The sequence below is a fragment of the Tachysurus vachellii genome, chromosome 23 (genome assembly GCF_030014155.1).
Source record: "Tachysurus vachellii isolate PV-2020 chromosome 23, HZAU_Pvac_v1, whole genome shotgun sequence".
Lineage (NCBI taxonomy): Eukaryota > Metazoa > Chordata > Actinopteri > Siluriformes > Bagridae > Tachysurus > Tachysurus vachellii.
In genome coordinates, this window is record NC_083482.1 from 13472239 (window position 1) to 13487288 (window position 15050).

The 15050-nt window shown below is 36.3% G+C and overlaps 1 protein-coding gene across 2 annotated transcripts in view; it reads right to left on the bottom strand.

The window, feature by feature from the left end:
* Positions 1-348: 348 nt before the first annotated feature.
* fto (FTO alpha-ketoglutarate dependent dioxygenase) overlaps positions 349-15050 on the bottom strand; it is a 155053-nt gene continuing 140351 nt past the window's right edge. The window contains exons 9-10 of one of the 2 annotated variants that reach the window (XM_060859334.1): positions 4216-4356; positions 349-2418 (exon numbers count right to left, since the gene is read on the bottom strand). In XM_060859334.1, the coding sequence (XP_060715317.1) occupies positions 2412-2418; positions 4216-4356 (148 nt within the window). In that variant the 3' untranslated portion in view covers positions 349-2411. The remainder of the gene's footprint in view (positions 2419-4215; positions 4357-15050) is intronic. The other variant, XM_060859333.1, reaches the window with a different exon arrangement.

Genomic DNA, 15050 nt, shown 5'->3' on the forward strand with positions numbered 1-15050 from the left:
TACTGTATATAGGGGTCCATCAATTCCAATTTTTGCACTTCTGGGAAGCTCTGGTGTTTATATCCTATATATATATATATATATATACATATTTTTAATAATAGTCCTTTACATTGCTAATAATATATAAAATAGATCATGGTTTATAGAACACAACATGGTATTGTACTGATATAAAATACTAAAAATGGCCTAAGTAGTGAAAACAGATGACGTATCGACACAACATAAGGAATTGTCACCATTAAGAATAAAACAACGTCTTTTCTTTCTTTTTTTTAATTTCTTTTTTATTATCGCTAGTGCTTTGCACACACAATGCTTTGAGAAATGCAGTAGGCCTCGAGCACTAAAGAAAGAATTTGGTACAACACACAGAAAGTCAAAATAAAGAGAGAGAGAGAGAGAGAGAGAGAGAGAGAGAGAGAGAGAAAAAAATAAAATAAACACTTTAAAAAATTACATACAATCAATACAGCATTATCGTAGCAACACAATATTTGGCAACATCTCTAAAACCTCGGAAGTATAAAACACATTTTAAGCCTTGGAATAAAAGATCATAATACAGGTGATCTACTGTAACACTGACGACGTATAATAAAAAGCTTTTTCTTTAAGAAAAAAAAAAATTAAAGAAATTAAAGAAGGCTGCTTGGCTTCAACAATCATCCTCTTCCTTTCATTCTCAGCTTTGTTTCGATGTTCTAGCGCTTTTTTATTTATTTTTCTTGTGCTTCTCTCCTCTACAGGATTATCCACTACTCTCCCTCCATCCTTCATTCGCTCGTTCGTTCATTTCACCGTGGTTTAGTGCAATTCGTCTCTGGTTTTCAGTTGTGTAAAGATGATTGTGTTCCTTCCTCAGCCGGCAGCAGAGAGAGCAGAGTGAGAGGAAGCGAGTCGACAGGCTGTTTGAGTTACCTAAAGCAGGAAGTGATTGATTCAGTCCGAGCTACCTATCAACACTAATCAGTCTGAGAGGACACACACACACGCGCACACACACACCCACACACACACTCTTGTGCACAATTTCAGTGAGCTATGTTCACATGGTTTAAGATGAAAAGTGTCATAATTTGTCACAATATCGCCGGGAATCAAAAGATTCGCTCAGTTGAATCACTTCCCTGAATCAATATGGTAAATGAATCGATACAAGCAATTCGTATGGGCCAGAATGAGATGATGGTGTTTAAACTTTACTGAGACCCCTGATTTGTGTGTGTATGAATTTTTGTTAATTATTATTTTTAAAAATGCTTTTATTTTGTACATTTTGGGCTTTGAAATGTAGTTTTATTTGTTTAGTTTTTTTTTGAGATTTTTGAAAACAAATATTTTCAAAAACACCTTCCTCCAATTTTTTTTTTTTTTCTGATGGAAAACAGAATAATTTTCGCTGGTAAGATTTTATTAGAGAACTATTATATAATATTATGAATGTGCTGGGCTTCTGACCCAGTTGTTAACTTGTGGTCTGTATTTTCTTATATATTTGCTATTATTATTATTATTACTTGTATTATTATACCAGAACATGACAGTAGGGCTTAGAAGGAATAATATTCCATAAAATTGCAAGCTTAGAAAAGTCCAGAAAAGTCAGATGAGATTACCAAAAAATAAAAACTATTAACCACACACACACACACACACACACACACACACACACACACACACACACACACACACACACAGGAACATGTATACTAATAGAGCACACACATACACACAAACATTCTTGTGTACACAAGGTCTCTCTCTCACACACACATACACAAGCAGACAAAAGCAATAATCGGCAATACTGACACGCAAAGACTGAAAACTGAAAACTACAGACATGTCATGACATCATCATACATCAGTCACATGACCTCCCTCCCATCCTGGTGGCTGCGTTCCCTCTCTGTATCTTCAGATAACTAGCAATAAGTGCATGGTAAAGCGTGATGTGTATACTGTATACGTGATGCAGGACAGACACAGCTTGTTAAAAGACACTATGTGAGTAAAATCGTACACTACTGGATGACTAGGTTTCTGAAAGCTACTGCTGAAATGCTTAAATGCGTTCGCATTGTAACACTACAAGTTAAACAACCATGAAGGAAGAAATGAGAAAGATTAAAAAGAACTCAGTCTCGTCCTGTTCCGTTCTTCTCTTCCGTCCGTTCGTCCATACGATGGTGGAATCTTGTGTTTGGTGTGTGAGAGTGTGTGTGTAGATGTGTGTGTGTCTGTATGTATGTATGTATGTATGTATGTGTGTGTGTGTGCGTGTGTGTGTGTGTGTGTGTGTGTGCTCATCCCCAGGTAAGTGCAGTTCTTGTATGACCTGTGCCACTTCTTCATGGTACCTCTATCTCTTTCTGCCTCTCTCTTTCATTGTCTGACTCAAATGTTCACATTCTGGAAAAGAGAAAAAAAAAGAAAGCAAAATTGTTTTTGTGTGATTATGTTTGTGATTAATTGTGAATTATACATCATTCTTAAATAATAATAAAAAAAATTTTTCATTTTCATAATTTTGTGTGTACATGGTTTAATACAAGAAAAAGATTCAGATTGTTTTAGTGAAATTTTTGCATATATCAATTTTTACATATATATTTTTTTTATTTATTTAATACATAAAAAAATGATTTTTTGTGATTTTTGTGGTAATATATGGAGTTCCTTAAAAAAAGATTCAGATTTTTTTTTTTTTGTTATTATTTTTTCTAAAGGTACATTTTAAAATGATGTATATGATTAATTGTTAAGCTAAAATAAAGCCTTCAAATTAAGATTGAAATGTTTCAGGTTGATACGAACGAACTGGAATTATTATTATTTTTTTTTAATTTTATAAGAATTAGTAAGTCGTGCGAGTGTGAACGCGAAAGCAGATGAATCAATTCAAAGGAAACGAAAGTGCCGTGAGAACTAATCAGAAAGAAGAAGTAATGCAGATGGATGGGTTCAGGGTTCGTTGGATTTTTGTTTGATTCCTTTTAATAATTTTGATTTATATCAGGGTGTAGTTAGTTGTTTCGTTACTCAGTGACACGTAGCTGCTGTTCTTCTCTCTTGACTTGACTAAGATTTAAAAAACTGATAACATAATTGGGCGTTACACCAACAAGCTGTTGGGCTTGTGTCATATAACAATCCAGTCGTCTCTACACGATTCTACTTCCATAATATTCACTAATATTTACTCTGTCTGTTTTATATAACCACACCAGAAAATCCTTGTTAGCACAGGATGCTCTGCGTTTAAACATTAAAATACGCTATAGCTAAACATGCTAACGCTTTTTCTCAGAGAAATAGAGATATTTCTTATCACATCCCCTTGTCTCATATGCCTGCTGTTTTCTGTCCACATGAAATAAAATGAATAAACTTAGGATCAACTCAGCTATCATTAGTATATAGTTAATTCCACTTCTTATGGAAACCACCTCAGCTTTTTTGCTTAAAGGACAAAAAAGGTTAAGAATTTGATCTAAAACATAAATCTAACATTTTATAAATAATGCAGATGATGATAATAAAGATGATGCTATTTTTTTTTTCCTCCAGAGACAAAATATTGGCCATGTAGACAAATGATTTATTTTTTTTTTAAATTTTTTATTGTTAATTATTTGTTGTTGTTTTTTTGTTTTTAATTAATGAATTATGATTTTATAAATTATAAAAACTCTTGTTTTATTATTTTTTTATATATTTGTTTTCAGTGAGTGAGTTTTTCCTTATTTTTATGTATTCGTTTATTTGTTTGTTATTGTTTATCGCCGCTGCCACCAAGCAGTTCCACAGGTGACGAAACTGAGATGAACTTTATTGAACTCTCCAATTAAAAGTGGAGGGAAAAATGTTAGGATGAAGTAATAATTAAGTTATTAATTTAATAATAATAATAATAATAATAATAATAATAATAATAATAATAATAATAATAATAACAATAACAATAACAACAACAACAATAATAATAATAATAATAATAATAATAATAATAATAATAATAATAATAATAATAATAATACAATTCATGCTGTCCTGTCTTTTTTTAATCAGTTCTTTATGATTAAATAATTCATTAATTATACAAAATTTATTGTATAAAAAAAGTTATATCAAAAGCACAGATAAATCAACATTGGACAAGACAGGTTAGTTTATTAAGCTAAAGAATTGCATCACTCGAAACTCTACCTCCAGAGGAGTGACTCCACCCGGCTGATGATGTCGGAGAGGTCAAAAGGCAGAGGCATGTCGGGATCGTCGCCGGTCCAGTACGGTCGGTCGACGGGAGCTTCCTCAGGGGGGAGAGTCTGCGCCAGGCTCGACTGGCATCTACAGACACACAGAAAGACGATCTTCAATAGAGGATTACATCATTAGACGCAACAGGAAAAACAAACACGGTGTTATTTAACAATGCGTACATTGTTCAAAGAATGTCCGTGTAAAAACTACAAAGAGATCATAACAATAAATAATTCATTCCTAGGTATAATTCCTTCCCTGTTTTAGTATATTAAAGATACAAACAGCAGAATCTAAGCCTTTATTTTATCCAGATCTTTACAGTGAGATGTGAAAATGCGTCCATAGCATAAACATTATGTATGAAAGTAAGGGTTAATAAAAATAAAAACTTTTTGTTTAATTACAACTTAATTATATATAAATGCTGTGTAAAGTGCAGAATGTTTCATCTAATCAGTGGGTGCGGACGTGTCAGATCATGACTTATGGTGGCATCTCCACAACAACAAAAACAGCTTGTCAACAGATAAAAACAGAAACGAAGGAATGACAACATGGAATTTTTTAAACTTTAACTTTATTAATGTCTCAAATAAATAAATAAATAAATAAATAAATAAATAAATATGGTGGTATTTCGCTGTAATATTTTGTACCTAGTCTTTCTTGGCCCTTGCGTTGGTCTTTATTTGTATTAGAAAATAAAAAAATTATTAATGTTGGTGTTCTTTAGCTAGAAATTTCTTCTTACATTTCCAGCATTTGGCAGACGCTCTTATAGAGGAGTGATCTTATTTTACACACCTGAGAAACTGAGGGTTAAGGATGGATGGATAGATAGATAGATAGATAGATAGATAGATAGATAGATAGATAGATAGACAGACAGACAGACAGATAGACAGACAGATAGACAAAGATATAGACAAACGGAAAGACAGACAAGCAGATAAATAGACAGACTGACAGACAGACCAGACAGACCGACCTACAGGCAGATAGATAGATAGATAGATAGATAGATAGATAGATAGATAGATAGATAGATAGATAGATAGATAGATAGATAGATAGATAGATAGATAGATAGATAGACAAAGATATAGACAAACGGAAAGACAGACAAGCAGATAAATAGACAGACAGACCAGACAGACCGACCTACAGGCAGATAGATAGATAGATAGATAGATAGATAGATAGATAGATAGATAGATAGATAGATAGATAGATAGATAGATAGATAGATAGATAGACAGACAAAGATATAGACAAACGGAAAGACAGACAAGCAGATAAATAGACAGACAGACCAGACAGACCGACCTACAGGCAGATAGATAGATAGATAGATAGATAGATAGATAGCAGGACAGATGGGCAGATGGACAGACAGGTGGACAGACAAACGTTGGTGTTTTTTAGCTAGAAAACTTCTTCTTACATTTACATTTCCAGCATTTGGCAGACGCTCTTCTAGAGGAGTGACTTACAGTTCATCTTATTTTACACACCTGAGGGTTAAGGGCCTTGCTCAGGGGCCCAACAGTGGCAGCTTGGTGGACCTGGAGTTTAAACTCACAACCTTTAGATCAGCAGTCCAACACCTTAACCACTGAGCTAAAACATCCCACATCCTTGCGGTTGTGATAAATACCATGCTGATTTACCGCTCAGTATTAGATGTAAACATTTAGGGCGGCCGCTAAAGACGATAGAATCCAGACAAAACAAAAGTGCAGATAAAAGAAAATAAATAGTTTACAAAATAAGTAACGACTGATATGGTGAAGTTTTCTGGATGTTTGTTTATCTGGGGTTTTTTTGTAACATTCGAGAGAGAAAGAAAAAAGACTTTTGTTACTATGACAACGGAAGTAAAAACAGAAGCTCACTTGTTTCCAGACAAAAATATAACTATAAACAAATTCAAAACGATGACATTCGTTAATTCATAAATCATTTGTTTTACCTGAGGAAAATTGGGGCCTTATTAATGGATTAAAATGATTTAGTGATGTCAAAAGTCTATAATCAGTTGTAACGTTAGCGCCACGTCATCACACACATTTTTAAGTCACATGACATTTAGGTCTCATCATGGCCTGGAACGCCTGGATCTTCTCAAGTCTGTGTGGATTTCCAACGAAATGTCCCTAGGTTTCAGCGAGCGCATTAGATCTACACAGGTGATAGAAAGGCGGACTCAACGTGTGTAAACTATTAAATAAAAGAAAGAAGAAGAAAAAAGAGATCAATCCAGATTTCTATGAAGCATAACACAAACTTTTGCTAATCGTTATGTGTTTGTGAATGTGTTTAAGCCTGCACTTTCTCCAACGAGTCATACACACACACACACACACACACACACACACACACACATGTTCTGTTTTATTTATGACATGTAGTAAAAAACCTGATGTGAAAACAATGAAGAGCATGAAGAGTGTGTGAGTGTGAGTGAAGGTTTCATTGCAGCCTCGGAGCGATGCCTTAGGAACGTGCTTGCTGCAATCAAACAAGAGACAAATGTGTGTAAATCATCTGCTGAACACACACCTGCACTTGCACTGACCAACACCTGGCCAGGTACACTGGTTAGCTCCAGTACATGGCTTTGATCTCTTCACTCTGTGACTGATTTACGTGCGTACTCGTTATGCTGTAACCACCTGAATTTGCCTCGAATAACTTTGCATAAAATGCAGCAAGGGAATATCTGTGTGTGTGTGTGTGTGTGTGTGTGTGTGTGTGTGTATGTTTGCTGTCTAAAGGTGACAAGTAACAGCTGGATATCACCTGCAAAGTTAAGTGCAGCTCTGTGGTGTGGTATGATGTCGTGCTTGTTCATATGCATGCATAGCAACTCATCTGTAAACACACAAACACACACACTTCCTAAACCTAAGCATGTGTGAAAAACATGTCTAAACTGGATAACACCTGCACAAAACTCACATGCTGATCGGTTAACATGGACTGTAAAGGATTACGTCTCACGTCCGTTCACACGTGCGAGAAAAGAACATATTTCGCAGCTTTGCCATAATAAACACGCAGTTCGCACCTGGTTCAGAAGTATAAAATACAGACTGATGTCAGTGCAAATCCATTCATTTGACACTGCCAGAAAACCTAAAAAAAGGCAATTTGGAAACAACAAAGGGCAAGTATTACATTTGTGGAGGTTTATAGGTTTATTTTAGCAAAATAAAAGCATAAATATTATACATTTTATATATATTTAAAGTAATATATTATTATTATTAATATTATTATTATTATTAACAACAACAACAATAATATAATATAATATAATATAATATAAAAATGTCACTGTGGTAAAAGCTGGACATGAGATATTGGCGGCACGCTCACACCTCTGATGCTATCTCATGATGCACATCCTCATCTTTCTTTGGCATTCGTGCCACATCTTGGACTGAATTTCAACAAGTCTTAATGCCTTAATCCTTTAATTAGTAATACATGTGATGAGTAATTATGTGAGGCATGTTTCAGTTTTATAATTCAGTACTCTCTTTGAGATCAGAGCTTGTCACCGCTAACACACAGACACACACACATACTGTACACACACACACACACACACACACACACACACAATGAAACCCTCATTATTCCCTCACCCGACTTTGCATTTCTTGTGCAATTCCTCTTTGTAAATTACAACACACCCACTAACAGCATGCAGTTTACCAGATTAGCTCCTTTTGTTGGTAATTCAGTAAATCAGCTTTACCCGCTGATGATATTTCCGTTCACGTGTCAATTTGTGGATAAATACAAGCAGACAAACAAACATGAACTCTCTGAACTTAACGAGGGTCAAAAATTATATATCTTTAAATATATTTGTGTTTAATATAAGTTAAAATAATTAAAAACTTAATGTCAAATTCCATGTATTCATACAGACAGACAAGCAGATAGATACAGTAGGTAGGTAGGTAGGTAGATAGATAGATAGATAGATAGATAGATAGATAGATAGATAGATAGATAGATAGATAGATAGATAGATAGACAGACAGACAGATAGGCTGGCAGGCAGACAGACAGGCAGACAGACAGGCAGAAAAATAAATCCTAATGGTTATACCTATACAATTGAAACACACACACACACACACACACACACAAACACACACACAAACACACACAGTGTATCTCTCTCTGGATGTAATGGATGGTTAGGGGCCTTTAAGCGGTCAGAGGACAGCTCCTCTTGGCCACTATTTGTGGTTATATATTTTGTTCAGGACACTTAATGGTGCCGTGACTGTCCTCTTAAGTGCTGCGTCTCTGTTCCTCCGCCTCCAGGACCTCGATCGCTACAGCATTACACGCTGAATCTGACAATTAAAACACGGAGCGTCCATACATCATCTGTGCTTTACATCAGGGTTTAATACCAGCATCTGTTAACATGAGCTAAGTACCATAAAGCCACGCATCACTTCATAAATGATATGATTAGGTGACCTTGGGGCTGGAGACGAGTGTGTGCTGAAATGAGCTCATCAGTTACTCAAGTGAAGAATTAAACCAGAAGAAGCTGTAACAGTAGCAGACAGTAGCAGGAGGAGCCATAAGTAACATTTTACAGGCAATGTTGCAATATTACTGAATTAAACCATTTTAGGGAACAAAACTCACAACCTTTAAAACAAAATATCTGCTTAATCACAAATATAATACTAAATGTGCTTACTACATAATGTATAACATAAACGGTGGAAAGGCATTATCAATTACGCACCTACTATTTTTTTGCATTAAGATTTTGCATCATAAATTAAACCAATAAATCAAAACCCTGTCAACAAATTAAAATTCGAAATTTTAAGACTAAATTAAAACCCTGGATTTTAAACGTTGTATTTACGTAAAAAGATTTTACTTTAAGATCTTAACTTTAAACATTTTTTTCAACATCTATCCTCCTGAAACTATACACTGATAAATAATAAAGCGTAACGGGATTGTGGTAGCTCAGCGGTTAAGGTGTTGTACTATGGATTGGAAGGTTGTGAGTTCAAATCCCAGGTACATCAAGCTACCACGGTTGGGCCCTTGGGCAAGGCCCTCAATGCTTAATTGCTCAGTTGTATAAATTGAGATAAAAATGTAAGTCACTCTGGATAAGAGCGTAGGCCAAATACTATAAACGTAATCCAAGTTAACAAAGTTATACAGTATTAGAATTAATTGACGTTACACCTTAATTTCAAATGAGTCATTAGAAATTAATACCAGTTATATTGCATTAAGATAATTAGCTGCTCTAAATTAGATAAATTATGTTAAGATAATTAGCAGCGCTAAAATTCTTTGTAAAGACTTTCTATCAAACTTGCAACTGCCAGTAATTATTTATTTATTTTTTTTTATTTATTCATACTTTATACATCTACTAGCAGAATGGAAAGCAAGTGTGCTGGTAAAAATACACAAAAATGACTAACAACGGCAAACTGATCTTGTGTGAAAAATAAATAAATAAATAGATAGATAGATAGATAGATAGATAGATAGATAGATAGATAAATAAATAAATAATGGTAAATAAAATGTTTAAAAAGTTAAATTAGTTCATTGATGGCTCACACTGACATACCTTAGATATCTGAACAATCTCTCACACACACACAGTATATTTAATCACAAAAGGTGCTAAAGGCAGGTTTGATAATACCTACAGTAATTAACCCACAGACACGCAAAATAATACAAAAGAAATGCTTTCGCAGGTGTTCTTCCAGCGGAAAACATCTAGCTAAAACATCTATGTATTGTATTTCTGAAAATAACCCCAACAGACATCATAGCAATGTTAATAAGTGGTATGTAATATCATAGCAATGGTATAATGACTGTTGGATGCTTGTTAACACCCATTCACACCCATAATCACAGGAGATTACTTATACAAGCATTCAGAATAACTCACCCAACAATATGCAAATATATGCAGGTATAAATCTAACCACATTGACACTCACACACTCTCACACACACACACACACACAGTGAATAAAGCAGGGAAGGTTGAAACCACAGAGCGTGTCAAGTGTACGGTGCTGTCTAGATTAACCTCGGAGAGATCCAGGCCGAGTCTCTCCCGCCTGGGCCGCGTTCACCAGAGATTGGCAATACAATCACTCATTTCAATTTGCCCCGAAACCCTATAGCCTGAGTGCCAGACCTGCTGAAATAGCATGCAAATGCGAAAGGTATCTATGATTCTCTCGCCTTTGGGCCCACTGGGACTCGCCTGTTCACTAACACACACGCGCACACACAAATATACATATAGCACTTGAATTTCGATTCCCATTGTCCTCCATTTATTCTTATTCTCAATTTCTCTCTCTCTCTCTCTCTGACACACACACACACACACACATAGAGTCCGGTTCAGTGCTGAAACTAACCACTTTAGCTAAAGTGAGTGTTAATTATGGACAGCCAAAGCAGTCAATAGAAGGTTAATGCAGAAGTCAGAGGATAAATTCCTTTAAGCATTGCATCACTTGGCCATCTCCCCGGCTCACCCTCCGCCTGATCAATACGTTTTACTGTAATGCTCTCTCCATCGATCCTCATCAACCCTGCGCTATGGACACACCGGCGAGAAAGAAGACAAGAGAACAGAACAGAACAGAACAGAACAGAAAGAAGAAAAGAAAGAAAGCTATAGAATATAACAATCTACAACTAAATCAAAACGATCGACGTCTCCTGTCACTTCTGTGCTATTTTTTTTCCTTTATGAGTTCTCTTCCGATTTTATCTTCTTTTTCTTTTTAAGCTCCATTCCGGGTCTAAAAACTGGACAACCAGACACTTGCTCCTGTGCTTTTAACAGCAGGGAAATGCGCTTAAAAGCGACATCGGTATTTCAACGCAGACCAATTACCCTGATGAATGTGGGGTTCAGGATAGGGAGGAAATGCGAGACACGCAGATGGGAAAGAAGGATTATTGGGTTAGGTCATTTATAAACCCTGCTGCTACAAATGGGCTAGTTTGATCACCACAATAAGGAAAGGTCACACCAAGTCCGGCGCCAACTGTACCGGCGTTTCCGTCATGACGGATTAGCGAGAACGGGCTTCGAATATTTAGAACCTAAGCTGAAAATTTCTTCAGTGTAGTAACAATTGTTTTAAGTATTGTTTTGATCCCTTTGGTCTTTACTATTTTCTATTCCCAAGAAAAAAAAAAAGACACCCATCTTTTTTTCTCTCAAAAAGCCAATGAGCTCCAGAATACTTCATTTTCGTTTTAGTTTAGCATCGAATCTAATTCAGGATTATAAACCAAGCCAAATCATCATCTGCTTGAACATTCTACCTTGTGCTACATACGTATAAGCCACTGGACTGCAGAGTCAAACTAGAGGACGTGTGACCTGGCCTTACCTCGTTACAATGCTTTGATATGCGATAGAAAGCAACGAGGCACCTTTTTTTGCCTCACTAGACGGTATGAACTCTTGAAAAAAGCAAACAAAAAAAAAACAGGTGAGGTACATTGTGATCATTTGCTAGCAAATTATAATTAAGTTAAGCCTCTTTGCTGCCCTGCGATGGGTTGGCACTCCGTCCAGGGTGTATCCTGCCTTGATGCCCAATGACGCCTGAGATAGGCACAGGCTCCCCGTGACCCGAGGTAGTTCGGATAAGCGGTAGAAGATGAATGAATGAATAAGCCTCTTTGCTAATGCCAGGTTAGACTCGCATCAATCACACAAATGGTTAAGCCGAAAGTGAAACTCTAGCTCATGATATTTTCTGGAAACTATGGCAGAAACGAATTAAAGTTACTTTTCACGACAAAATATAAAAATTGCCCCAAAATCTGATTTGCTCCTGCTTTGTTGTGTCCATGTTAAGTATTGAACGTCTTTGTCACGTCTGACTCCACAGTGGTGTTAATATGAAGCTAATATGAATGTAGACACTCAGAGATTTAAGAATTTGTAGCTTTCATAAGGATTTCTGTTTTTCTCTAGGACATTAAAGTAATATATTCATAGAAAAGGTATTTTTGCTCCACGTAAATGTTTGTATCTTCAAAGTAATTCTGAAACCAAACCCATTTCTTCTCTCTGAGATGCTCCAAGTTCTTGTTCATAACAAGAACTTGTTTATATGGGGTAGTCATGGCCTAATGGTTAGAGAGTTTGACTCCTAACCCTAAGGTTGTGGGTTCGAGTCTCGGGCCGGCAATACCGGATACCTGAGCAAGGCACCGAACCCCCCAACTGCTTCCCGGGCGCCGCAGCATAAATGGCTGCCCACTGCTCCGGGTGTGTGTTCACAGTATGTGTGTGTTCACTGCTGTGTGTGTGCACTTTGGAGGGGTTAAAGGCAGAGAACGAATTCTGAGTATGGGTCACAGTACTTAGCTGTATGTCACGTCACATTTAAGATTTTAACAATTTAACAATAACCAGCTCAAATTTTATCTTCATCTACTTAAATTCTGTGTAAGATTATCAACAGAGAATAAAAACACACGTCTCTCATACACTGAAACCCAACAGAGTCCTGACTCAATTTTAGATCAGACTCGCGACTGGAGATGAAATAGTTCATTGTTTATACTGATTGAGAAAGCGATAGAAGTCCCATACTGTAAGTCATGTTGGAACGTTAGCGTACAGGAAGAACCGGATGTATTCACCAGTTATAAACGTTCACTTGAGAACTTTTTTTTTTAATTCTCAAAAATTGACTACAATTTCCAAACATTTCACCTGTATATCATTCACTGCTGTATAATTTCCTGGTACTTTGTCTGCGCTTGTTCAGGACAGGAAACAGTTGCTAGCAGTATTGTATTCAGGTGATACACTGCATGGATTTCTGTAACACGGTTGCTTTCCTCGCTTTTACCTGCACGTTCCAGGTGTGCAGCTGAGTGTTTTTAACGCTTAGATGGGGAATGCGATCAAACGAGTCGAGCGGAAAACCGGTTACGTAAAAGCTGTTCATAGAAATCACAAAATAAAAGGTCACATGCCTTTTCAATCTGACAACATGTCTACATGAACACTTTATACAGCTCTTTATAAACAGTCAGGAGAGACTAAAGCAAAGCTGTCAGTGTCACATGCAATCTAAACCTTACTGTCGGGAAAAAAATTGTGGAAAAAAGTCACTGTGATTGCATTTCGTTCGATTTGATATATTGTACAGATAAAATCGAAAAGATACGCTGGCTAACTCCGCCCACTCTGCTGTAACGTTATGTATGAACCGAGTCACGTGACTGCAGATTCATACGGACTCGTACGGCAGATGTGCAATGTTTCGTAAGACTAAACATGTTATCAACTGCAATATGTGAGATTTGCGAAGCTAAGATTTTGAACCCCTTTTACTGGTAAACTGAAGTGAAATGGACTTATGGGACATTTTCAAACTGTATAAAGAAATAAATTGTTTTATCGTCAGTCGCAAGTTTGTTCTACAATGAGTCAGGACTCTCAGTGTGAGAGAGATGTGTGTTTTTCCCTCTGTTGATAAACTTAGACAGAAGAATTTTAGTGGTTGAAGATAAACACTCTAGAAATTCTTAAATCTCGGAGTGTCTACTTTCGTATGAGCTTCATATTAACACCACTGTGGAGTGAGACGTGACAAAGACGTTCGGTACTGAACACGGACACAACAAAGCAGAAGAAAACTCATGAAATGCATGATGTATTATTTGAGGCTTAATTTCAAATTTAAATCATTGGTAAACTGCTGTGGTGTAAAAGTATACAGAGGAATAAAACATTTCAGGATAGACAGTTAATGGAAAACGTCTTCAAAAGTAGAAAATGATTTGGAGATTGAAGTCAAAAATATTCAAAAATGAAAATTAAATGTTAACACTCTCTGATTGTTTTGATGACTTGCGAGTTGAAACAAAAGTTTACGTCAAGTTGAGTTTACTTCCAGTTTTCAGGCAGCAGGTGAACTTGTTTTAAACGAAAACAACCTACATAATTACTTAATGGTGAATTCATAAGAAAAAGTTCCAACATAAAGACTAGCTCCGCCCCTCACTTTAACTCAAACTCGTTGTCGCTTTTCACATGAAAACGTCGTTTTTTTTCACAGCAGTCTGTATCGATTAAATAGTTCAGGAATTAAAAGTGCGACGCTCTGCGCTGGCCGCGTGACATACTGTACGCGACTGACGTGGCAATTTATCAAACATTCCAAACCAAAAAGTGTTAGTCGACAGAACTGTGCATATTTATTTTTCCTTCTGTTTTTCCGACAGTGTTAAAATATAGCTTCAGGTCTTTTACCGCTGCTTTAAAGCGTTTGTGTGAGGCGAGTGTGTCAGTGTGTGTCTACGTGTGTCAGTGTGTTTAAATCCAGTGTTCAGTATTACATCAGCTTTCAGTTCATTGGATTTTCTGAGCACTGTGCTGACGCTGCTTTTTGCATGTGACACATCAAACGTGTCACACATGCTCCTTTTATTATGATTCTCTAATAAAACTACCGTATGATCAGCCTTTCTTTTATTTAATGGCTATAAAAAAAAAGCAGTCTCTCTCTCTCTCTCTCTCTCTAAGCTTCACCAGTGTATGGCTAATAAAGGGGAACAATGAGCTCGACTTTAGCTACCTTTTGGGTGAGCCGCCTTCACAGGGAGGTCTAACTCCATATGTACAGCAATGTTTCTATTAAACCACATGAAACGCCGTCTCCTAGTTAATGTCTCTAAAGTCTGGGTGTCTG